This window comes from Plecotus auritus (genome assembly GCF_963455305.1).
Source record: "Plecotus auritus genome assembly, chromosome: 3".
Taxonomy (NCBI): Eukaryota; Metazoa; Chordata; class Mammalia; order Chiroptera; family Vespertilionidae; genus Plecotus; species Plecotus auritus.
In genome coordinates, this window is record NC_137772.1 from 176,108,285 (window position 1) to 176,133,540 (window position 25,256).

Below are 25,256 nucleotides of genomic sequence, written 5' to 3' on the forward strand. Positions count from 1 at the left end.
CTTCTGGTTTTTCATGTAAAGGATGCAGGACAGAAAGGGGCAGGTGAAGTAGATAATGTCTCCATAAGTAAACAAAGTCCAAACTCTCCTGGAAAACTTCTCTCACATTCTTCTTTTCCAATCAACAGTTTTTAAATCCACTTGAAAAGTGCTAGTGAAGAGGGCCTTTGGCCAGGAACTCAATAAGAATATGCAACTCTGGGGACACCACCACGTTACTGACATCAAGCTTGGACAAAATGCTGCTTTTGTCTGGGAGGCAGCCTGTGATAAAAACAGGAACTTTATGAGAACTGATCACAACTGCACGAGAAGCCTGATCACATGCCCACAACACAGCAATGCTTCTCTCATTGTTGTACAAGGGACTCGTCTAATAACAGTGGCTTGATTCATTCCATTCTTTTAATTCTCAAAATAAACCCAGCTCTCCTAGTACCAATCCATTGTCAAAAGAAAGAGGGTGCCTGCCGGCCAGGATATTTGCATATAACCTCTCCCTCCTTCTTCAAAGACTCCAAAAGGTGATTGGATGTGGAAAATTCAACGCGAATACAGGCACCAGGGGGAAAAACCCTTATGACAAAGGTGAGGTCTCGAAGCAGTACCGTGTGTCTGTCTTTGGGTTAAAGCCACTGCTTCTAATCTCCCTAGGACCCTCAGTGGCCCACCCTGCTTCTCTCTCACTCCTGTCACTGGGGAGGCATCTCGCATTGTTAAAGGAGGAAGGAGAAAGGCTGCGGATTCCCCATGCGTCTTTTTAAATTTTTTTTGAAGGGGGACTACAACAGGCGTGGGCCCTCCCCTCGAAAAGGGTAGAGGGCAGGAGAAAGCTGTCAGCCACCTAGCTCCCAGCTCACCCCCACCCACAACGTGCCCAGACACCGGACCCAAGCGGAGGGAGCAGCTTTGTCTCGAGGTTAGGGGGGGCAGAAAGGACCTCTTCCCCAAGCCCCTGCTTAACCCCCACGCAGAGCACACAATGAACGACACGGATAACCCGCTTCACCGAGTGGGAGAGAAGGGAAGACGGCCCTTCAGAGCCCGGGTCAGATTTCCGGCATCCTCCTCCCCTCTCGCCCGCGCGGCCACCAGGGCGCGCGGCGGGGACCCGGTCTCCCTCTCGCGGCGCTCGCACCCCGCCCGGCTCACCCTCCGAGAGCTCCAGCTCCAGCTCCGCCAGCTGCGCCCGCACTTCGGGTGGCAGAGCCGCCACCGTGGCCGGCGCGGGCTCCAAGCCTCGCTCCGCCATCCCGGCTCCGCCAGCCACACTCCGGAAGACAAGAGAGGGGGGCGATGGAGGGACGGACTGACGCGGGCCCACACCCCGGCTACAGGATCCGGCTCCGGCCGCCGAGCGCTGCCAGCACCGCCGCCGCCGCCGCCGCCATGAGCGAGGGTCACGTGCGCGCGCCGGCCCCGCCTCCGGGCTGAGAACGCTCCGCCTCCACGGCCAAGTCAAACTCGGGACTCGCGGGCTTACTGCGCCCTCTACTGGGAAACGCCTGAAAAGACGAGCCCAAGCTCGCCACCCCAAATTCTCCAGCACAAAATGGGCTTAAGGTGTTGTTGGCGTGAACACGCCGTTTAACCTTTTGAGAACTCACATGCAAGGACGTTTTAGGGGCTCCTGGCCATACTTTTCCAGCTCTCTTCACTTAGTAATGTACGCCTTTGTCTTGTCCCTTCCTCTATTTTACCTTGATTGAAACCTATCCATTTATAGGGATCTGAACACAAGCCACTTCTTTTATTGGGGTTTACCGGTCCCATTTGCCAGGAGCTCTTTTGTTTCTGTTTCATTTCTGGCATTTATCACAATGGAGGGACAATCCAGTTACTTCTGCCTAGATTTCTAAGTACGTGAGAGGAACTTAGTTTTATCTTTTTATCCTTCTTAGTGTATGGCTTAATGGGTTTTCCCCACAATTAATATTTTAACTCAATATAAGGAAGATCCAAAACATTTCTGAACTTTTGCCAGGAACTACTGGGGAAATGCTTAAATTGTCATTTATATTCTTTCTTTAGTAGTATTAACTTTTTTTTTTTTAATGCCAAAGCTCTCCCTCACAATTTGGACGATTCTAGTGTTTTCACTTCCTTTCCATGCTGATCCAAAAGTTATTTAAAAGAACAGCCCCCAACATTTGCCCACTATGAGTTTCTAGTCAGGATATCATTCATAGGCTGGAAGAAAAAGAAAATTTAAGGTGAGAAAAGAATTTCAGCCCGGTTGGTGTGACTCAGTGGTTAAGCGTCAATCTATGAACCAGGAGGTCATGGTTTTCTGGTGTGGGTTGCAGGCTCAATCCCCAGTAGGGGGCGTGCAGGAGGCAGTTGATCAATGATCCTCTCATCATTGATGTTTCTATCTCTCCCTCTCCCTTCCTCTCTGAAATCAATAAATATATATATGTATATTTTAAATATATTTTATGGATTTTTTTACAGAGAGGAAGGGAGAGGGATAGAAAGTTAGAAACATCAATGAGAGAAAAGCATCCATCAGCTGCCTCTTGCACACCCCCTACTGAGGATGTGCCTGCAACAAACGTACATGCCCTTGACCGGAATCAAACCTGGGACCCTTCAGTCCGCAGGCCGATGCTCTATCGAGTGAGCCAAACTGGCTAGGGCAATAAAAATATATTTTAAAGAAATAAAAATTATAAGTGAGGTCCATGCTCCCTCCCCAGAATCTGAATGGGCTTCTGAGTATTTTGACCAATAGAACGTAACACAAGTCATACTATGTGACTTCTGAGGTTAGGTTCTAGAAGTCCATGCAGCTTCTCCTGGTTCTCTTGAAATGCCCCCTCCCGAGAACCCTCTCAGGACCCTCCTTCCCGAACACTGAGAACCTAGCAACCGTTCTTGCAGGGGAGCTGCCCCATTTGGAAGGCCACGGCGGTGCTCTGCCCAATGTCGCTGGCTAAGCCCTGCCTTTTAGTCACTGCAGCCTAGGGTGAAGAGGCCACTAGGTGATTCCAGCCGCCGGACCTTTCAGTCTTCCCTGAGGTCCAAAACAACTAAGACAACCTATGCCTGTTGTGCTGTCTAGAAGCCTGAGAATATAAAATGGTCATCTTTTTATGCCACCAAGCTTGAGGTGTTTGTTACACAGAAACAGATTACCACAAGGGCCTGGCAGGTGTTCTTGTTTATTCTCCTAACAGCCCTTCACCCCCTTTTCCTTGTCAGTATACCACACCAACCCGACTGAAGGTGAACATGCCAACTGCTCCCTTTCCCACCCTCCTTGGCAGGTGTGTGATCACTAAGGGAATAGGGAAGGGGAGCGTCTGGGGAGGATTTCACTCCCTGATGAGAAACATAATTAAGGCTACCAATTTGGTTATTAGTCCATTAAAAATACTGTTCCTAATATGATAAATTAAGTTATTCATAGCCCTCTCTTGGCCAAATACATTTACCAAAACATTGACATAAGGCTCTAAAGCTGTTTGTAATCCTGTAAACCTGTTATTAATGGGACCACTTTTCTCACCAATATTAACTATCCCCATTAAGATAAACTGTTCATTAGTAAATTAAAGGTTTTAGCTACTTAAAGGGGCAATGCTACTGAGCTAATTATTAAAGTGAATGTTCACATTAAATCTGTTACCTCATACTCACATCACATAACTTGGTAGATCGTAAAAATCTTATTGCACTGTACTCACCATTTCACTTAAAGGAAGCACTTTATGGCTTGTCTTTGGCATACCCAAATTGCCAGCATGACTACTTTTGTCCTGTGGGGCCATTATTAAATAAAATAAGGGTTACTTGACTTAAAAAAAAAAAAAAAAAAAAAAAAGGCACTGCATTAGAGCAGCGGTCTGATAACCACAAGCAATGGCTGTATGGTGTATAGTCTGGATATGCTGGACAAAAGGATGATCCACATTCCAGACACACTACTCAGAATGGCATGCAATTTAAAATTATGAATTGTTTATTTATGGAATTTGACATTTAATATTTTGACTGTGGCTGCCTCAGGTAACTAAACCATGGAAATCGAATGTGCAGGTTAATGGTGGACTGATGTATTATATTCAATAAAAGTTGAGCTGTCACATTCATTTACGAATACCATCTGTCAAAAAGCTAGAGATTGACTCAGCTTTTCCATTTTTGCATTTTCATAGTATGAAAAAGCTTAGAAGACCTATTTAAATTTCCCAGTAAACTTTCCCTTTAAAAACCTACCAAAACTTTAGCTTTAAAAAATAAAACAAAAAAACTTTAGCTTTAGGATTTGATACAATCAAAACAAAGGTATGGTTGAAAAGGTAAAGGAAACCTAATGGTTTTCTCTTATAAATAAGTTTTAAAAGCCCAAAATTTACATACTTAAGTCAGACCATACTACCAGCCCAATGAAAGCATATCCTTAAACTGCACACTGCCCTGTAATTTTCCCCCCTTCAGTAACTGTTTCTCACACAAAAATAACTTAAGAAAACCCCAGAATCATAAAGATGAATCTTATGGCTCTCTGCCCTCACTTTACAGATGCAGTATCACATATCTTGCCTCTGCCTCTTCCCTAAAACAAATCAAAACCTGCTGAGACCAGGATAGTAATGGAACTAGAGAATGGGCAACATATAAAATTATTGAAAAGTAAATACAAGTAGTCACTAGACATAAACCACCTGGAGAAAAGAAAACCAGTCTTGCTTTTAAACAATTTTATTTGTTCTAATTTTTGTTACTTTAATTTCCCATAGCACCTTGGCAATGTTGAAAACAAAAATACAAATATAGGATGTATTCATTTTAACATAATATGCATAAGCATGTGTCACATCATTTTTTTAGGGGGTGGGAGGGACAGTTTTGACAACAGAAACAAATTTAAGCAATGGACAAAACAGAAAGCAGATGACTGGTTCTGACCCCCACAACCCGAACCGAACATTAGGAGATATCACTCAAGGGACACCTGAATCAGAAAAAAAAAAAAGTAATGTGGATGTTTCTTTATACTATATGCTAATCAGTGTTTTGTGCTATAAAACTGAAAGGAAAACCATTTTCTTCTGTTGGTATCTGAGTTGTACTTTTAAGAACCATCTACTCAGCAATTCTTAAAAAGTTCTCGACTAAAAAAAAAAACAAAAAAAACTTTATTTGGTGAATTTTGAAAGAGAATTTACTCTCAACCTGAAAACAAATTTTCTTTCAACTTCTTAAAATATCTTCATTCAGCTAATGAAAACTGAAATATCTATGTAACTTCCTGGAAGCTCAGACAAGCTAAATTAGCATATACCAAAAAGCCTAAAGTTAAAATTTTATAGCCACCAAAATGTAAGGAAATATATAAAAATAGGGGGGGGGGGGGGGAAACTACCATCACATAATTAAGAATTTTTTTTAAATCCTTCAAAAGGAATATACTTTCCTCTCTTACATTTTTATCTTTTCTGTAAAATACAAAATGGATTCTTTTAAAATATGGTTAACATATATGTCCAACACAAATATCAGAGAATTAATCCCGGTGTGTTCAACTGGATCAAAGTAAAACCAGTGGACATTTACGCCAGTTTTAAGGCCATAACTAAGAAAACTAGAGAATTATTTAGTAACTTTTAAATACTATTTTCTGTTCCAGGAGATGCTAATACTCCATCACTAACACTTTTGCAAAGCAAACATTTAAAAAGAGAAAGGAATGTGAAACAATATTCAAGCTACCTTAATTTTAGGAACCAAAAATAAATTTAAAATCTGCATGTCATTTGATCACATGCAAATTGAGCACATATGATGACAATAAACGATAGCACTGAAAGATTTATCTTCTTCCAAAATCCAGTTGAAAAAAATTTAGACAGATAACTCTCTTGAATGTCAATGTCTATACTTGCAAAAATGAAGTTACTCAGATTAGAGACAGGCCCTGGATATTACAAAAACCTTAATTATCAGGATAGAAAATGGAGATAGGTTTTTGCAATATCTCTATATACCCTCTCTATGAAGTGCAAGGTGGTGACTCTTTTTCTTCATGCAGTAAGAAGTATGGCAGATGATCACTGTACCATACACTCAATATCATTTTGTATCTACTTTTAGCTTCACAAAAGCCCAAGGAAGTGTTAAGCCATAAGGATGAAGAAAAAAAAAAAAATCAACATTTAAATTCCTTTCTAAAAAACCAAACGGCCCTGGCCGGTGTGGCTTTGTTGGTTGGAGCATATTCCCATAAACTGGAAGATGGCTGGTTCGATTCTCAGTCAGGACATATACAAGAGGCAACTGATTGATGTTTTTCTCACATCAATGTTTCTCACTGTCTCTGTCTCTCTCCCCCCACCCCCCCGCCTTCCTCTCTCTAAAATCAATGAAAAACATATCCTCGAGTGAGGATTACAACTAAAAAAAAGAACCAAATAAATAGTTGAACTATAATGAATGCTCAACCCTCATCAGTTACAGAGTAATGCTGGGCGGGGGGGTAGACGGGGCCAAGTTTCACACAATTTATAGGCATCATTAGATACAAATCTGCTGTAATAAAATAAATGCTAAATACATATTGTGAATATATATATTATATATATACACACACACATTTATTCTTCCCTATACATCCCATCAAAATGGGAATTATTAGTTGTAATGAGGAAAATTAAATTAAAACAATATATTTTACAGGAGAATTTAAAAGGTCATGTCTTTAAATTAAATTTCTACTCTTAGTAACATTTTGGGGAAAAGCAAGAACACACTTTCTTCAAAAAGAAGACTTGTGTTTCAATTAAAATACTTAGTTTTTAAAAGTTGGAATAAGTCACACAAGTGTACAAATAATACAAGCCCACTTCTGTGACACACTGTAAAAAAAGTAATGTTTTGTTTCAAGTGCAACAATTAATTTTATAATCCTCTCCAAGTGATTTTTATAAAATGTTTATTCTCCTAAGTCCAATGCATTCAGAGTGTTAACACTTTAAATATTTATCATTTCCACCAACTGCAGCATTATCTAAGTAAACCAAAATAAGCACTTTATCATAGATATAGTTAATGATTATTAATACTTTTTAAAAAAAGAACCTAAACTTCCCCCAAATTTCAGCACAGGTAGTTTAATTGTAGATTTCAGTTCTAGATGATTTTAAAAAATAGTGTGTAGAAATGATTCTTACTTAAATGTATTATATCATGTTATCAACTCACCAAATCAAAAGCAATTGCCAAGCTGAATAAGTTACAAAGAAATAATAACTCTGGCTTGTACAGAAATGTGCAGTGTTTTCAAAGCTCTGAACAGTTACCTACTAATACAAATCTCCACAGCTTAACTTAGAGTTGGAAGATGAGTTTTCACAGTAATGTAATTTTAACCTCCATTTACATTCATTTTAATATATTACTAAGATGTTTACTCTATGTCACAATGGTGCTTTCCAGTGTTCACAATTTACAGTTTCAATTTATACAAGTCATTCACTAACATAAGGGACAGTTATTACTGCTACAAACTATCCCTAAAAAAACAAAAACCCCATCTTACATAGAACTCTGAAAATGGTATGACTTAAAACAGATTATTTCAACATGATTTTTAATATTTTAGCCATTTTCTAAACACCAGCATGTAAACTTGCCTATTTAATATGAGAGCTACAACTTGATTCACTGAGATATTATGTAATAATTTTCTTCAATTATCTTTCTCACCTTAAATCAAAAATCTCCTGATTTGCTGGCTCTGCTTCTGTGAATTTCAAACTGGTTGTTTTTTTTTTTTAATTTTAATTTTTTGGAGAAAGGGAAGAAAGGCAGGTTATGATAAATACACTGTAAACAGAAAAAGTTGCCCCCAAATTAAGCCTTTAAAAATTATTTTTACTTCTACACTAACACTTTTAGAGTCAATTACAATGTTTCATTTTTAACACTAACACAAATAAATTACAACTGCTCTACCATTCTGGGATCTAAACTTCTAAATACATGAACAGAAGAGTAAAATACTTCACTGCTCAATTCAGAAATTTAGAACAGTTATATGATTTGACTAGAGTGGTCAAGGTGGTTAAAAACATACAGTTATTTATGTAGGTGGTTAGTTAACCAGAAGGGGGTTGGTAGTCAAAGGACAGAGAATAGCAAATGAAGTAACACCAAAAAATTATTTCCTATTTTAGGGGGAGGGGAGAATCACAGGCCAGTTTAAACCTCTGCAGGCCTTTTGACCTACCCAACTCAGATCTAAGACAAATTTTTCAATTATCCGAATAACCCCCATTCTTTCCGTATCAAAGTGATTGGTAGTCACATCTCCAAGTACAATCAAAAGCTTGTTGAATAAAATATTAGTAAAGTCAAAAGGAGACTACATATCAAACTGGTAAAATAATCTACTCAAGTACATTATTACATTCAGTTTTCAAATCATTTACTAACATGAAAACAGATTTGGCTTCAGTCACTCTTGTACACACAACACACCCAAACAGGCACCCCAGCCACTGATCTGCTTTGCAACACAAGGCCATAAAGGCAGAGATGGCATTCTCTAAGCCAAACTTTAAATAGATTAAAAAAAGTAATTTCTAATTTTACAGAAATGCTTCTTCAAAAAATATTTTCTCTCACTCCCTCATTTCCTATACTGAAGGATGTGTAATGTTTTTTCCCAAGCTAAATCTGAACCCTCAAAATTGATTCCAGGCAGATCTCTGCAAATTAAAATCAAAAACAAAAATAGAAAAATTATATTTTTATATATGTATACATATATATATATATATATATATTTATACTGATTGGAATCCTCCAGCATTTTAAAATCACTTTAGAGATGAATTTTGGGATTCTACTGCTCACAACTCCAAAATCTGTAATGATTTAAGGATATACTTTCTCTTGTTTCCTTTCTGGTCACCCTCTCCCCTCCATAACAGTTCAATATAGCCACGGCTCAAGTTTAATGGGAAGAGAGAGAAGTTTTTGAATAGTTTTTGTTTGTTTGTTTGTTTGTTTTACTTTGGTGATCTGGGTGGCACATATTGCTCTTTGCCATTACGTCGAGTAACTCCCTGAGGTATGGCCCTGTGGCCAAACTGGCGTCTCTGTTCCCTGATTTTTCCAGCTGCTCCCCTGGGGATGGTATTGCCTCGGAAGCCAGAATAATCCTTACTAGCCCTTGCTTCTGGCTTCTCATGTGGTTTCTCAATGGACTTCTCAGGAGCTCCATTCTCTTCGTTTTTGGTGGGAGACACTACATTGGAGCGAAGTTCTCGTAGCGGCTGCACAGGAACTGGAGATGGCTCTTTAGGGGGCTTCTGGCACACTTCAGCATAACTTAGCTTTCGGGGTTCCTTGGAAGGGAAGAAAAACACAACATTTTTTATGGTGTACATTCTCTAAGTAATAAAGTACAAAAAGGATAGTATTAACCACAACAAAATCAGTAAGTTATTTTCTAAGAAAGGGTAACAGGCACTCTAATATACAATGCTATTAACGTGTATTAGTACAATCTTCTTTAAAAATTTTTACTTATTGATTTTAGAAAGAGTGGGAGGGGGATAGAGAAACACTGATTTTTTTGTTCACTTATTTATGCATTCACTGGTTGCTTCTTATATGTGCCCTGACCAGGCATTGAGCCCACAACCTTGGCATATAGGAACGATGCTCTAACTGAGCTACCCAGCCAGGCCCAGTACAATCTTTTTAAGAAAGTACTTTTGTGGCCCTGGCTGGATGGCACCGTTGTTGGAGTGTTGTCCCCACACCAAAAAGGTGACAGATTCAATTCCCGGGTGGGAAACATACCTAGGTCGCGGGTTCAATCCCCAGTCAGGGTGTGTATGGGAGGCCACCCATCAATGTTTCTCTCTCACATCAATGTCCCTCTCCACTCCCCCACCCCCAAATCAATAAACATATCCTAGAGTGAGGATAAAAAAAGAAAAAGTACGTTTGTTGAAAATAATAAAAACTGCTGCAATTTATGTATGAAACAATAAATTCACTTGAGGAATTTTTCTGAAGAATTCTCATGTTAGCATGTTTATAGTAATGGAAAAAAAACTGGAAACAACCTAAATGTCTAACAAGGACAGATAAAATTAATAATAGTCCATCCATACGATAAAATAAAAATGGTTTCATTCTCTTTTCCCTTGCTACAAAGAACCCTAAGAGGGATTCTATAAGAATTTCTGCAGAGCAGTTGGAAACCAATCATATATTAATGAAAGACTAATTAGAAGTCTTAATTACTTTATCTGAAAAAGTAGGCCAACAGGGATATTATGAAAACAGAATAGTAGGTATTCAATACTTAGTAGCTGCTATTCTATTATTACTATTATTATTATTTTAAATGTTTTTATTGACCTCAGAGAGAGGAAGGGGAAAAAGGACACAGAAACACTGACTGGCTGCCTTTTGCACATCCCCTAATAGGGATCGAGCCTGCAACGCCGGCATGTGCCCCGACCAGAAATCAAACCTACAACCTCCTGGGGCATGGGCCAAACTCAACCAACTGAGCCATACCAGCTGGGCTTGTTATTACAGGCAGTCCTTGGGTTACGTCAAACTCGACTTACGTTGTTTCGTGGTTACGTCGCCATCTCTCATTTACAGTATTAAAAAAAAAAAGTTCCGTCATTTTGACGTATGTACATATGTGCTTTATGTTTTTTATTATTTACTGTATTTGCCACCAATAAAGGTCAAGAATTGTTATCTTCCTTTTAAATTTTTTTTTTACTGTTTCACTTCATTACTGCTGTGTATGTGCTCCATAGGAACGGATCTCCAACATAACCCGAGGACCTACAGTATTATTATTAAATCTCATGATAAAATATTCTTTAAAAAAATTTATTGATTGGAGAGAGAGAGAAACAGAGAGACACAGAGATACGAACTGACTTATTGTTATACTTATTTATGCACTCATTGGTTGATTCATGTATATGCCCTGACCGAGGACTGAACCCACAACCTTGGCATTATCAGGACGATGCTCCAGCCAACTAAGCTACCAGGCCAGGGATAAAATGTTCTTAACCTAGAAAACAGAAAAAGCTATACCAAAATACTACTAGCTATATCAATAAATAAAAGGCCTGGCCGGTGTGGCTCAGTTGGCTGAGCATCATCCCATGCACCAAGAGGTTGCCAGTTCAATTCCTGATTAGGGCACATGCCTGGACTGGGATCTCAATTCCCAGTGGGGGCATGCAGGAGGCAGCCAGTCGATGTTTCTATCTATTCCTCTCCCTTCCTCTAAAATAAGAATTAAAAAAAAATACATACATATATAAAATGAAAGGATTATAGATAAATTTTGTAGGCCTCGCCCCCTCTGCTTTTCTGTATTTCCCTAATTATAAAAATGATTCTGGAAATTGAATAAAAACGAGAGCATTCCCTCATGGGTTCCAAGGACTTGTTAAAGCATTACGCACACACACAAAAAGTCCAAGACTTGAAGCCTCTTTATACTAGCCCAAAAGTGATACATACAACATAACACAGACAAGGAAGACATTTCACTTACCCATAATATGATCAGAAAAAAGCAATCAAAAGAAACAGAATGAATAGTAACTTCTTCACTCCCTCAACGTGACTAAAATTCCCCATTTCTTCCCAGTGACTTTAAAGTCCTTTAGCTTTTTTTGGACGCAGGCAAGCCCAATTTGGACTATTTCCAAATGACTCTGCTACAGCGGGGGGGGGGGGGGGGGGATGCTCATTATTGAACCCATAATATTTTTCTTACATAAACTAAATTCATCAAGTTACCTGTAGGGCCACAGTTACAGCTGCATTTATGTTATTATCACATGGTGAAGCAGTATTTGTCCCTGATGGCTTTGCAGGATTTGGGGAAGAAACTGATATAGTTGTCGGGTTGAGAACATCCTTCTGAACAGTGGAATCCTCCACTAGATCCTTTTCTATCAGAGTTGTGCTAAGAAAAAAAGAATTTTACATTAGATTTAGAATAGTACACAGAAACAGGTGAGCAAATGATCAGAAGAAAAAGTAATCTTAATATGGAAGATCTTCTTTCCACATCAAAACCTGTACCTCAATGCAGGAGGCTCAGCTGTACACGAAGGGCCAGTACTTATATTGAGTTGCTGGGCAGCGGCGCAGTCGGTCTGTTCATCCTCTGCAGGCACTGGGCAACTATCACCTTGTCTTAACTCTTCATTATCCTTAAAATGAAAACATATTTCAAAATTACATTTATAGTAAAATATAGCATGGGAATGTAGTCAACAGGAAATGTAGTCAATAATTATGTAATGTGTCAGGTGGGTACTAGACTCATCAGGGGGATCACTTAGCAAGTTATATAAATGTCTAACCACTATGTTGTACATCTGAAACTAATATAATATTGAATGTCAATTATAATTGAACAATAAAAAATTTTTAAATTAGACTTATAGAGGCATTTCTCCAAATAAGATATACAAATGGTCAACAAGTATGTATGAAAAGATGTTCAACATCATTACTCATTAGGGAAATGCAAATCAAAACCACAATGAGAAACCACTTCATACTCACTAGGATGGCTATAATCAGTAAGAGAGGTAATAACAAAAGTTAATGATATGGAGATATTAGAACCCTCATACCTAGAGAGTGGCAATGTAAAATGGTGCAGCCACTTTGGAAAATTGTGAGGTAGTTCCTCAAAAAGTTAGAGTTACCATAATTCACTCTTAGGTACGTACCCAAGAGAAAGCATGTCTGCAAAAAACTTATGCAAAAATGTTCATAGTAGCATTATTCATAATAGCCAAAAAAGTGAGAACAACATAAATGTTCATTAACTAGTGAACAGATAAAACAAAATGTGGAACAGTAGTCCCTCCCTTATTAATAGGTGATAAGTTCCCAGAACCCCAATTTTTCCTATACATACACATCTATATCTATGATAAAGTTTAATTGAGCCCCGGACTGCAAGAGGGATGTCTGACTGCCGGCTTAGGGATCGGGCCTAAGCCGGAAGGCGGACATCCCCAAGGGGTCCCAGACTGTGAGAGAGCGCAGGCCGGGCTGAGGGCCCGAATCTCGTGCACTGGGCCCTCTAGTAACAATAAAAAAACAGAACAAGTACAACAATATACTGTAATAAAGGTTTTGTGAATGTGGTCTGTGTCTCTCTCTTAAAATACCTTATTGTATAGCACTTACCATTTCACTTAAAGACTCTACAGCTTATCTGTGTCATATACAAATCACCAGCATCACTACTCTTATGCTCTGGGGCCATTATTATGTAAAATAAAGTTTCTTGCACACAAGCACTGCAATATAGTGACACGTGACCAGATTACTGAGACTAAAGGCTGGATAGTGTATATACTGTGGATACATAGGACAATGATTCACATAGCAAGCGCGCTTCTCAGAATGGCATGAAATTTAAAACTTATGAATTTTTGCCTGGCTGGTGTGGCTCAGTTGGTTGGGTGTCATCCTGAGAACAGAGGGGTTGTCGGTTCAATTCCTGGTCAGGGCACATGCTTAGGTTGCAGGTTTAATCCCTGGTAGCAGGTGTGCAGGAGGTATCTCTCTATCTCTCTCTAAAAATCAATTTAAAAATCTTTAAATAAAATTTATGCAGTATTAATTTCTGGAATTTTCCATTTAATAATTTTAAATTATGATAACTAAAACCATGGAAAGCAAAATTACAGATAAGGGGGGGGGGGCTATTATATATTAATACAATGAAATGTTACTGTGCAATGAAAGGAATAAAGGTACTGACACATGCCACAACAATGGATGAATCTTGAGGACATCATGCCAAGTAAAATAAGCTAGCCACAAAAAGACAAAATACTCTATGATTCTATTTATATGAGGCAACTAAAATAGCCAAAGTCATAGAGACAAAGTAGAATGATGGTTGCCAGGGGCTGAGGAAAGGGAGAATGGGATTTGTTGTTTACTGGTAGTATTTTATTGTAAGACTAAAAGAGTTCTGGAGATGGGTTGCACAACAACGTGAATGTTTTTAGCATGACTGAGCTGCACACACTTAACAATGGTTAAGATGATAAATTTATGTTATGTGTATTTTATCAGAATTAAACCAAGAAAAATAAGACAATTACAAAACTAAAAATTAGGAAAGCCAAAACAAGCAAACCAAGGTCCAATATCAAGAGTTCCAGAAGAAGAGAAGAAGTGAAGGATTTATCAAAGAGATGTACATGAAATTTATCCCACATGGAAGGCCATGAGTTTACAGATTTAAAAAGCCCATCAAAGTATCCAGTACAACGACTAAAACAAAACTAAGAGTCATAGCAAGATACATCATCATGAAATTTCACAGAATATCAGGAATAAATAAAATATCCTAAAAGCCTCCAGTGGGGGTGGGATGAGTGGACGGGTGGAATGATATAGGTCATTGGAGAACGAGGAATCAAAACCATAGTTGTGGCCCAGTTACAGTGACTCAGTGGTTGAGCACTGACCTATGAACCAGGAGGTCACAGTTCGATTCCGGGTGAGAGCACATGTTTGGGTTACGGGATCAATGAGGGGAGTGCAGGAGACAGCCAATCAGTGATTCTCTCTCATCACTGATGTATCTATCTCTGCCTCTCCCTCTCCCTCTCCCTTCCTCTCTGAAATCAATAAAAATATATTTAAAAAACCAACCACGGTTTCTGAAATGAACCTCTGGAAGCTAAGATTATTTCCTAAGCCAAAGAGAAAAACAAAAAAAAAACAAATAAAAACTACAAAGGAAATACTGCCAAATATAACCATATTAAAATTAAGAACCTGTTTTGTACCCACAAATACATAAGACTAAAAACAACCCATTAGTGATATACATAACTGACAAAGAATTAGTATCCAGAATATTTTTTAAATTCCATGAATCTGTAAGATATGAGATTAACCAATTTAATAATAATGTGCCAAATATTTGAAAAACTCTTTATAAAAGAGACTCAAATGGCCAATAAACATAAAAATGATAATTTAGCTGCGGCCAGTTTACTCAGTGGTTAGAGCATTGGCCCGTGGGTCACTGGTTCAATTCCCGGTTAAGGGCACGGGCAAGGGCACCTCGTTTGCAGGTTCCCCAGCCCCAGTAGAGGCAAGTCTCTCTCTCTCTCTCTCGCTCAGTCTCCCCCTCTCCCCTTTCAGAAATCAATGGAAAAAATACCCTTAGGTGATGATTTAAAAAAAAAAAAAAAAAAGATAATTTAACCTCAAGAGTCATTCAAATTTTAAAAAGCCCTATCACTCAGCAATTCCACCTTAGAAATGTTCTTGCTCATAAGAACAGAAAGTTTGAAGACTCACAGCAATATTGCTTACTTGTATAAGGATGAACCAACAAAAAACATTAGTCCATCAATGGTAGAATGAATAAATGTTATATTTCTTACACAATAGCTCAAAATATAATAGTCACCTATATCAACAGCAATATATTTCACACAACACAGAAGGGAAGAAGTAACAGAAGAATACATATATGCATAACCCAAGGACACAGACAACAGAATGCTGAAGGCTTGGGTGAGGGGTGGGGGGGTGGGAGGATGGGCTGGAGGGGGTCAATGGGTAAAAGGGGGGACATATGTAATACTTTCAACAATAAAGATAAAAAAAGACAGCCTGGCCCTAACCGGTTTGGCTCAGTGGATAGAGCGTCGGCCTGCGGACTGAAGGGTCCCAGGTTCGATTCCGGTCAAGGGCATGTACCTTGGTTGCGGGCACATCCCCAGTGGGAGGTGTGCAGGAGGCAGCTGATCGATGTTTCTCTCTCATCGATGTTTCTGACTCTCTATCCCTCTCTCTTCCTCTCTGTAAAAAATCAATAAAATATATTAAAAAAAAAAAAAGACAGCCTGATTTTCCAAGGTGAAATATATGAATCTTAGAAGTAACAAAATAACTACAATACTGCACTTAAAAAAAAAAAAGGCAATAAAGTATCTTCAAAATTTCAAAGAAAACACAGCTCAAATGTCCATCAATAGTAGAATGAATTCTACTAGATAAGCTACTGATCAAGTGTGAGAACATCAAAACTTTTTCAGAATGCAAGATCTCTACAAATTTATACTAAAAGCCCTTTATTCAGGAAGCTTGGGAAGATGTGACCCACCATAATATGGGAAAGTAAAACAAGAGCAAGAAAAAGGGGGGAAATCTAACAAAGGAGAGTAAGGAAAATCCCCAGGATTGATAGTGAAGAGACGTCCCAGGAACAAGCCAGTGCAGCAGGCCATAGAGAGTATAAAAAAAGGAGAAATAGTAACAGTATACTATGAGGCTGTTAGGAAAAAGTTATGTAATACTGAGATGTGACTTACAATGATGGCATGTCCTAGTCTAACTGGCAACGATTTTTATTTTCTTAGTGATACTAAAATAATGGGGCATAGCCTGAGCTAGTTTGACTTAGTGGATAGAGCATCAGCCCACGGACTGAAGGATCCCGGGTTCGATTGTAGTCAAGGGCATATACCTTGGTTGCAGGCTCAATCCCTGGACTTGGTTGGGGCCCATGTAGGAGGCAACCAATCAATGTGTCTCTCTTATATTGATGTTTCTCTCTGTCTCGCCCTCCTCTCTTTCTCGCTCTCTCTAAAAATCAATGGGAAAATAGCCTTGGGTGAGGATTAACAAAAAAAAAAATGAAATTCATTAAATTTTAAATAAAATAATGGGGCATTTTATAATTGATGGTATCCTAGATATGATGAAGTAAAATCTACTGGGAGGATGAGAATATGTTGCTTTAAGAGAGCTAAATACTTAGCTTCTAGAATGTAAAGTTAAAAGATTTCTACAACTGAAAGGTAAAAAAAAAATAGCAGTATAACCATGTGAATTAGAAATACAGGAATAAATGTCAGCAGAAAAGCTAGAGTTGAAGGTGGTTGCAGGATACGATTTCCATAATAAGCCCAGGTATACTGTATATATGTACTATTAAAATAATAGAACTAGAAAAAAAAGGGGCAGAACATGAGAAAATTTTGTGGGGAATGGGAATTTACCATATTAAAAGGTCTAACTCAAAAATATTATAGGATGAGGTATCCTAACATTTTGACATCCACTCTCCATTATTTAAAAACTGAGTTTACCAAACTATCTTAAAATTCTCATTTATATCATTGGTAAATTATAGGTACTTAAGTGGAGATGACACTTTCCATTTGGCTTACATTAATCAGTTCTATCAAGCTGAGTGACTGACAAAGATATGTAAAAATGACAAAACATTTTATCTATTGCTTTAACATATTTTTCTTACATAATTTTTAAAAAATAAAAAAAAAATTAAAAAGCAGGAGAGCCTAAGGGAACTTTGAGACAACACGAAACAAAACAACATCCACATAATAAGGATGCCAGAAGGAGAGGAAACTGAGCAAGGAATAGAAAACCTGTTTGAAGAAATAATGACAGAAAACTTCCCTGATAGCTGGGAGGATCCAAGATGGCGGCGTAGGTAAACACCTAAACTGCTGCCTCGCACAACAATTTCAAAATTACAACTAAAAGACAAAACGTCTATCACCCAGAACCACTGGAAAGCTGGCTGAGTGGAAGTTCTACAACTAGAAGGAAAGAGAAAACAGCACTGAGACGTGCACAGGCGCTGAAAAGCTGAGGTACGGAGACGCGCGAATCGGGATGGCGACGGGCGAATGGGAGCGCTGCTTTTTTCAACCCGAAGGGAGACAAGCTCCCGATTACTCTGAACTCCAGTTTCTGGGGAGACACGGGGGACCCAAACTCCTACGGAGAGAAGCTGGACTGTCTGCCATCGGGTCAGAAAGTGAGTGAGGCTTGGTTGCAGGGCTGCGCGCAGGAATAATTGTTTACTGAGCTGGGGCGCGGGTCACAGAGACGTGGTCGGAGACACAGAGCCGGCTAACTGGCAGCCATCGCTGTTTGCCACGCCCTAGCCTAGTGACGCCCTGAGACCCCGCCCCGAACAATTTACAAACCCACCCAAGCTCCAAGCAGCGGCTTTAGCATATGAATGGCCTGGCCTATCTGCAACTTAAACTAGCAAACTTGCAGCCCGGGTCTGACAGCTCCAAAACCTCCAAACCCCGAGCAAAGAGGAGAAAACTGTAGTTCTCGCTGGAGCTCCTGCTGGGTGGCCTCAGACAGTAGCTGACATGCACCCCATTGGAGATCCAGAAGCCAGTGTACCTAGCGGTCAGTGTGAGACACCAGATTTCAACTCCTCACATCCATAAGTGACACATTCAAGAGGCAGACTCAGTGAGCACCAAAGCCCCACTGAAACAAGTCCTGCACCATAAGCGTGTCTCCAGCACAGCAGTTCTTCCATTATAGACACAGCGGGTCCTCACAGCCAATTGGCCTGGAGGTCAATTCCTCCCAGTGTACCAACAGCAATCAAGGCTTAACTACACCAAGACTTTGCACTCAGCCCACAAAGGGGTGTACCAAGAGCGTCCAACTCAGGTGATTGGGAAGGCTGAGCTACTGGCCCCTATAGGTCACCTACCACACAAAGCCACTCCATCAACACAGGGAAGCAACAAAATGCGGAGACAAAGAAACATGTCACGAATGAAAGAAATGGAGGAAAACAAACTACTGGACGACATAGAGTTCAGAACCACATTTATAAGGTTACTCAAGAATCTTCTAAAACCCGCTGAGAAACTTGATGAGACCTCCGAGGAGCTTAGTGAGACCTTCAAGGACCTTAATGAGAATGCCAAAAAAATGGAAAAGGATCAGTCAGAAATTAAGCATACACTGTCTAAAATAAAGAATATACAGAAACTCAACTGTAGATCAATGTACCCCATGAATCAAACCAAAGATCTGAAATATGAGAAAACAAAAAACATCCAACCAGAAAAACAAAAAGAAAAAAGAATCCAAAAAGTTGAAGATAGTGTAAGGAGCCTCTGGGACAACTTTAAGCGTAGCAACATCCGAATTTTTGGGGTGCCAGAAGAAGACAGAGAGCAAAATATTGAAAACCTATTAGAAGAAATAATGACGGAAAACTTTCCCTACCTGGTGAAAGAAATAGACTTACAAGTTCAGGAAGTGCACAGAACCCCATACAAGAGGAATCCAAAGAGGACCACACCAAGACACATCATAATTAAAATGCCAGGGGCAAAAGACAAAGAGAGAATCTTGAAAGCAGCAAGAGAAAAACGGTTAGTTACCTACAAGGGAGCACCCATATGACTGTCAGCTGATTTCTCGGCAGAAACTATGCAGGCCAGAAGGGAGTGGCAAGAAATATTCAAAGTCATGAACAGCAAGAATCTACAACCAAGATTACTCTACCCAGCAAAGCTATCATTCAGAGTTGAAGGTCAGATAAAGAGCTTCACAGATAAGAAAAAGCTAAAGGAGTTCATCACCACCAAACCGGGATTACATGAAATGCTGAAGGGTATTCTTTAAGAAGAGGAAGAAGAAAAAGGTAAAGATAAAAATTATGAACAACAAAATGACATCAAATACATACCTACCAACAAGTGAATCTAAAAATCAAGTGAATAAAAAATCTGAAGAACAGAATGGACTGGTGAATATAATAGAATCAGGGACATAGAAAGGGAGTGGACTGACAATTCTCAGGGGGAAGGGGGTGTGAGGGGTGCGGGAAGAGATTGGACAAAAATCTTACACCTATGGATGAAGACAGTGGCGAGGGGTAAGGGCATGGGGTGGGGTGGGGAATCAGGTGGAGGGGAGCCATGGGGGGAAAAAAAGAGGAACACCTGTAATAATCTGAACAATAAAGATTTATTAAAAAAAAAACAAAACTTCCCTGATATAGGGAAGAAAAAACCCACACAAATCCAAGAAGCCCACAGAGTCCCAAATAAAAAAATCACCTGAGGGTATATTTGTTAATTGATTTTGGATGGAGAAGAACGGAGAGAGAGAAACAGAGAGAAACACTGATCAGTTGCCTCCCCTACCACAACCTAGATATGTGCCCTGAGGAGGAATCGAACTTGCAACCTTTTGATGTACTGGATGTAGGGGATGATGCTCCAACCAACTGAGCCAATCTTTTTATAATACTAAAAGTATACTGACAACCCCCTGAATTAAAGCTATATTAGAAATACTTATTAAGAAAACCTAAATAACTTAAAACATAGGCTAATACTATAGTCCCATAAGATAGGTTAGATGTTTCAGTGTTTACCTTTTCTTTGTAGACACCTTTAACAACATCAGACATCCTACTCTCCAAAACAAGTTCACCTGGTGTTCTTGATGAACTTCCAGGTAAAGGAGGAAAATTTGAGGCTAATAAATCAAACTTTGGTGTTGGAGCCTTTGCTTCAGCTGTTGAAGGTTGGGGTCTCTAAAAGACAGAAATCATAAAACAGGTCATATAACTATCTCATTCTCTAACCCTGTACCACAGAAGCTGAAATTTCAAAAAACAAACTCTACCCTAATGTACAGAATTGTTTCCCTATAAATTTTTGTGGTTTTTTTTTTTTAATATATTTATTTTTTTACAGAAAGGAAGGGAGAGGGATAGAGAGCTAGAAACATCGATGAGAGAGAAACATCAATCAGCTGCCTCCTGCACCCCGCCCCTACTGGGGATGTGCCCGCAACCAAGGTACATGCCCTTGACCGGAATCAAACCTGGGACCCTTCAGTCTGCAGGCCGACGCTCTATCCACTGAGCCAAACCAGCTAGGGCTCCCTATAAATTTTTGGCTTCTCATCTCAATTGAGTTCAAATTAGTCTTTTTTTTAATATGGAATGCTTCACAAATTTGCAAGTCATCCTTCCACAGGGCTGTGTAATTCTTCTCTATATTGTTCCAATTTTAGTATATGTGCTGCTGAAGAGAACATAAGCTCTCACTAGTCCTTATCAGTCCTCCTTACCTTTAGGCAGCTCCCTCTCTTGTTTCTTTTGCAAACTTTGCCAAACTCCTAAGACTTCTAATCAATCTCTATTATTCTTTGCTTTCTAAATTAGCTATACCTCCTTTTCTAACAAACAAACAAAAAAAACCTACCTCATATAAATTTGCCTTCATCATTCATCCTTCCATATAATCTCGAAAGAACAATATCCTTCCTTGAAAATCTCATCTGTCCCTTTCATCCTAACCACTCTCTATATCCTCTGACAAACCTCTCACTTGTACCTCCTCCTCTACTTCCTCACCTCTGTACTGATCATACCACTGCTTTAACAAGTCACCAATGCCTTCTGCAATGCAAAAGCTGGAAGTCTTTTTTCCATGACCTCACTATAGCAGTTGGCCTGGTAAACATTCTTTCCTTTGGGAGCTCATTTCTCCCTTAGCTTGTGTGCTACACCTTTCTCTTGATTCACAGACCTGACAATCATGTGCTGTTCTCTGCTTGCCTACTTCTTTTGATGGTTTTTGGTTTCTATACAGTCATTACTTCTCACTTTCCCTGTGTGATGATACCCTTTATTCATGACTTTATTATCTACATGCAAACAATCCTTAAAACAATCTTTTTCACTCTTTGGTGACTTTAAGCTGCACAATTCTGAAAATATACCAAAAATCATTGAGTCCTACACTTTATTTTCAGCCCAGACCTTCACCTGAAATCCAGATATCCATTTGCCTGCCTATCAGCCATTGCCACTCAGACTTTACTTGGATACTTCAAACAACATAAGGAATAATCTCATTTTTCAACCCAAAGTCATTATGTTCCCCAAGGTTCCATTCTTAACCCCTTTGAAAATAATCACTCACTATACAGAGAGTCCCCTGCCATGATCTCATCTACTCGTATGACTTCAGTTACTATGAGTAAGCTTACAAATCCTAAATTTTATCTCCAGCTAACATCGCCCTCCTGCCTTTCCTACTGGAAAATATGCCTGTCTCCTTTTTCTTCATCTCAACTTTCAGTCCTCAATCCAGACGTTTTTAATACGTTAAACAGATCGCAAACCTAATTTCTCCTCTCCTCAACTGTTCAGGGCCACTTGAGGATGTTACTGCTTCAATGGTATCTTTAAAAAGTTGTTGCCTAAAGTCTCATGGCTGCCCACGGTATAGAAAGATATAAATGGAAAAAACAACACTGTTTTAAAGGATTCATAGTTTGCCCTAAGGACTATTCTCTGTTATAATGCAATACATTTTCTTCTTTGAAAATGTGTATGTTTTCAATACTTTATAAATGTGATATATGTATAACTTCTATGTATAACAAACAGTAAGCTATATATATACTACTTATATATGTATACAATTCACTACTTATACATGTAAAATAAGCATTACATTACACATTTATGATATATCTGTAAATTCTAGGCAGGGTTTTCTTGAGACCTCTATATCTTCCTACACCATTTTTATTCCTTAACACTTTTTGGGCCCAGTTAAGAAATGGTAATAGTCACTATGAACAAACAACACACACAAAATATCAAAATATGAATAATCTGAGGCATTAAGATTCAAATAAGAACATATCTAGAACTATAAACATTTTTCTTTAAGCAGTTTTATAAGATTAGTGGATATAAGAACTAACAGTAGGTAGAAAATTGACTCCAAACAATTATTAAACCATATAACAGTTTCTAGCACCATCCAACAGAGCTTTAAAAATGAATGATATGCTTTATCAGACTGACCAAAGATCATCATATCCTGCCCTGACTGGTGTGGCTATTGGTTGAGCGTCGTCCCATGCACCAAAAAGGTTCAGAGTACGATTCCTGGTCAGAGCACATGCCTGAGTTGTGGGCTCAATCCCTGGTGGGGGGCATGCAGGAGGCAAGCTGATCGATGTTGTGCTCTCACATCGATGTTTCTCTCTCCTTTCCTCTCAAGTGATCAATAAACTATTCTTTAAAAATAAAATCAAATCCTATCCTCTGTAAGGCTATGGATAAACAGAAATGAAAATCAGCACAACCCCCACAGAAAACTACTTAGCAGCAACTTATTAAATTGTGACCCAGAAATCCCACTTCTAGAGATTCTCCTTCAGATATTGCATACATAGGAAATGATAATTGTATGAGGTTATCATTGCACTGTTTGTTATAGCACTTATATACAACCAGAAGATTCAAACTGCTTAAGCGTGTTAGTAAAGAGTTAATCTTCTCATAGAATATTTTCATATTTTTTATTTTTAAACCATGTGAAAATATTAGATACTCAAGTAATTTTTTAAAAAAATATTTTATTGATATTTTACAGAGAGGAAGGGAGAGGGATAGAGAGCTAGAAACATCAATGAGAGAGAAACATCGATCAGCTGCCTCCTGCACACCCCCCACTGGGGATGTGCCCGCAACCAAGGTACATGCCCTTGACCGGAATCGAACCCGGGACCCTTCAGTCCGCAGGCCGATGCTCTATCCACTGAGCCAAACCGGTTTCGGCGATACTCAAGTAATTTTTAAGGAAGTGAGAAACACAGGTCAAATCCCTAACTATATGTGCACTCTAAGAGTGGAGGGAGCATGATAATGGTGTATATTCAGGGTCAAGCACAGGCTCTATTTACATTCACTGCATACTATAATCAATCAAGTAGCCCTAGCCAGTTTGGCTCAGTGGATAGAACATCAGCCTGCGAACTGAAGGGTCCCAGGTTTGATTCCGGTCAAGGGCACATGCCCAGGTTACAGGCTCAATCCCCAGTGGGGGACGTGCAAGAGGCAGCCAATCAATGGTTCTCATCATTGATGTTTCTCTTTCTCCCTCTCTTTTCCTCTCTGAAATCAATAATATATATATTTTTAAAAATCAATCAAGTAGAAACCTAAAAGCCAAGGTAGACAACAAGTCAATGCCATAGTAAATCACAAAAGGAAAAAAAAAATTAACAGCAGTAATTAAAAGTAAAAAAATACTTACTGGCATTCTGTCATCTTCTCTTCGTCTTCGACCTCTGAAAAGAGTTCTCCTTTTAACAAAACAAAAAGGGATGGTGGGAGGAAGAACTCATAAGTTTCTTCAAATTTATACATTTCATCAAAAATGAGTGCATTTCTATTTTAAGTATCTATACATCTAAATCTCCATTATTATTAAAAGTTAATTTGTATTCTTCTGAAGGGATCCTGAGTGAATCACCACCACCACCACGAAGTAAGCTGTGCACATTTTTATTAGAAGCACTCTCTCCACACCAGAAGCAGATTAGGGTTCAGTTGTTTTGTTCAGGCAGGTTAAGTTATATAGAACCCTATTCCCTTAGTTTAGAAGTTAAGAAATTAGCTCTGGCCGGGTAGCTAAGTTGGTTTTACAGCATTGCTCTGATATGACAAGGTTGGGGGTTCAATCCCATGAGGGCACATACAAGAAGCAACCAATGAATGCATAAATAAGTGGATCAACAAATCTCTCTCTCCATTCCTCTAAAATCAATCAATAAATAAATCAATTGATCAGTTAGCTGTAGGAAATTAAAACTATAATGCAGATGGAATTTTATCTTTCTAAACCATTCTTTGTGAACTTCAGAATAACTTTTATAAATCCGACTCAGTTACATTCTATATAAACACTCTAAATTTCTTAATAATTATGAAAAACTATTAAGTAAAAATGTATTTACTTAACAGTAGATAATGGTTTCCAAATATTCACATTATGATAAAAGGAGTTACATATACCTTATTTCCTTCCATATTTATTACCATATTCACTCACCTGCCCCTACCATAATCCCCATTCTGTTCAATCTGCAAAGTTGGAGTCTCTTTGGGAAGGTAGCTTTGCTCCTGATGCCCTGTTACTGTAGGGTTATGCCGTTCAGTTGGAAAGTTCCTCGAACCAGATCTGTTTACTGGTCCATCCCCCAATGACACAGATCCCTCTGTTGAGTGTTCTGAACCACTTGATGACCTAAAATGAGGCTTCACGCTGTAAGAAATAATGATTATATATATGAAAGGATAAATCAAGACAGACAGAAAATCATTCTTAATTGTAGAAACTCTCAATAGGCCCAGTTAAAAACTGCTTTTTGCTGTTTCCTGTTTTCCATTAGTTAAGTTAAACATAAAATTATTGTATAAAAATGTAAACCCTTTTATGTCCTAGATCTATTATTTTTAAAACGCAAAGAACTGTTACATTAAAAAGTTGTTTAGCCCTAGCCAATTTGGCTCAGTGGATAGAGCGTCGGCCTGTGGACTGAAGGGTCCCAGGTTCGATTCTGGCCAAGGG

General features: G+C 38.9%; 2 protein-coding genes across 12 annotated transcripts in view; both read right to left on the reverse strand.

Annotated features, from left to right (window-relative positions):
• Positions 1–1,389, reverse strand: part of DIP2B (disco interacting protein 2 homolog B) — a 240,991-nt gene extending 239,602 nt beyond the window's left edge. For 2 of the 3 annotated variants that reach the window (XM_080662808.1, XM_080662807.1), the window contains exon 1: positions 1,153–1,389. In XM_080662808.1, coding sequence (XP_080518934.1) covers positions 1,153–1,252 — 100 coding nt within the window. In that variant the 5' untranslated portion in view covers positions 1,253–1,389. The remainder of the gene's footprint in view (positions 1–1,152) is intronic. The other variant, XM_080662809.1, reaches the window with a different exon arrangement.
• Positions 1,390–4,689: 3,300 nt separating this feature from the next.
• LARP4 (La ribonucleoprotein 4) overlaps positions 4,690–25,256 on the reverse strand; it is an 84,631-nt gene continuing 64,064 nt past the window's right edge. For 5 of the 9 annotated variants that reach the window (XM_080659914.1, XM_080659919.1, XM_080659915.1 and 2 more), the window contains 6 exons: positions 24,738–24,950; positions 23,940–23,988; positions 20,246–20,407; positions 12,094–12,224; positions 11,806–11,974; positions 8,897–9,356 (listed from right to left, as the gene is read on the reverse strand). In XM_080659914.1, coding sequence (XP_080516040.1) covers positions 9,018–9,356; positions 11,806–11,974; positions 12,094–12,224; positions 20,246–20,407; positions 23,940–23,988; positions 24,738–24,950 — 1,063 coding nt within the window. In that variant the 3' untranslated portion in view covers positions 8,897–9,017. Of the gene's footprint in view, positions 4,961–7,710; positions 7,762–8,896; positions 9,357–11,805; positions 11,975–12,093; positions 12,225–20,245; positions 20,408–23,939; positions 23,989–24,737; positions 24,951–25,256 lie in introns of those variants that run through there. The other 4 variants (XM_080659917.1, XM_080659921.1, XM_080659922.1 and 1 more) reach the window with 2 other exon arrangements.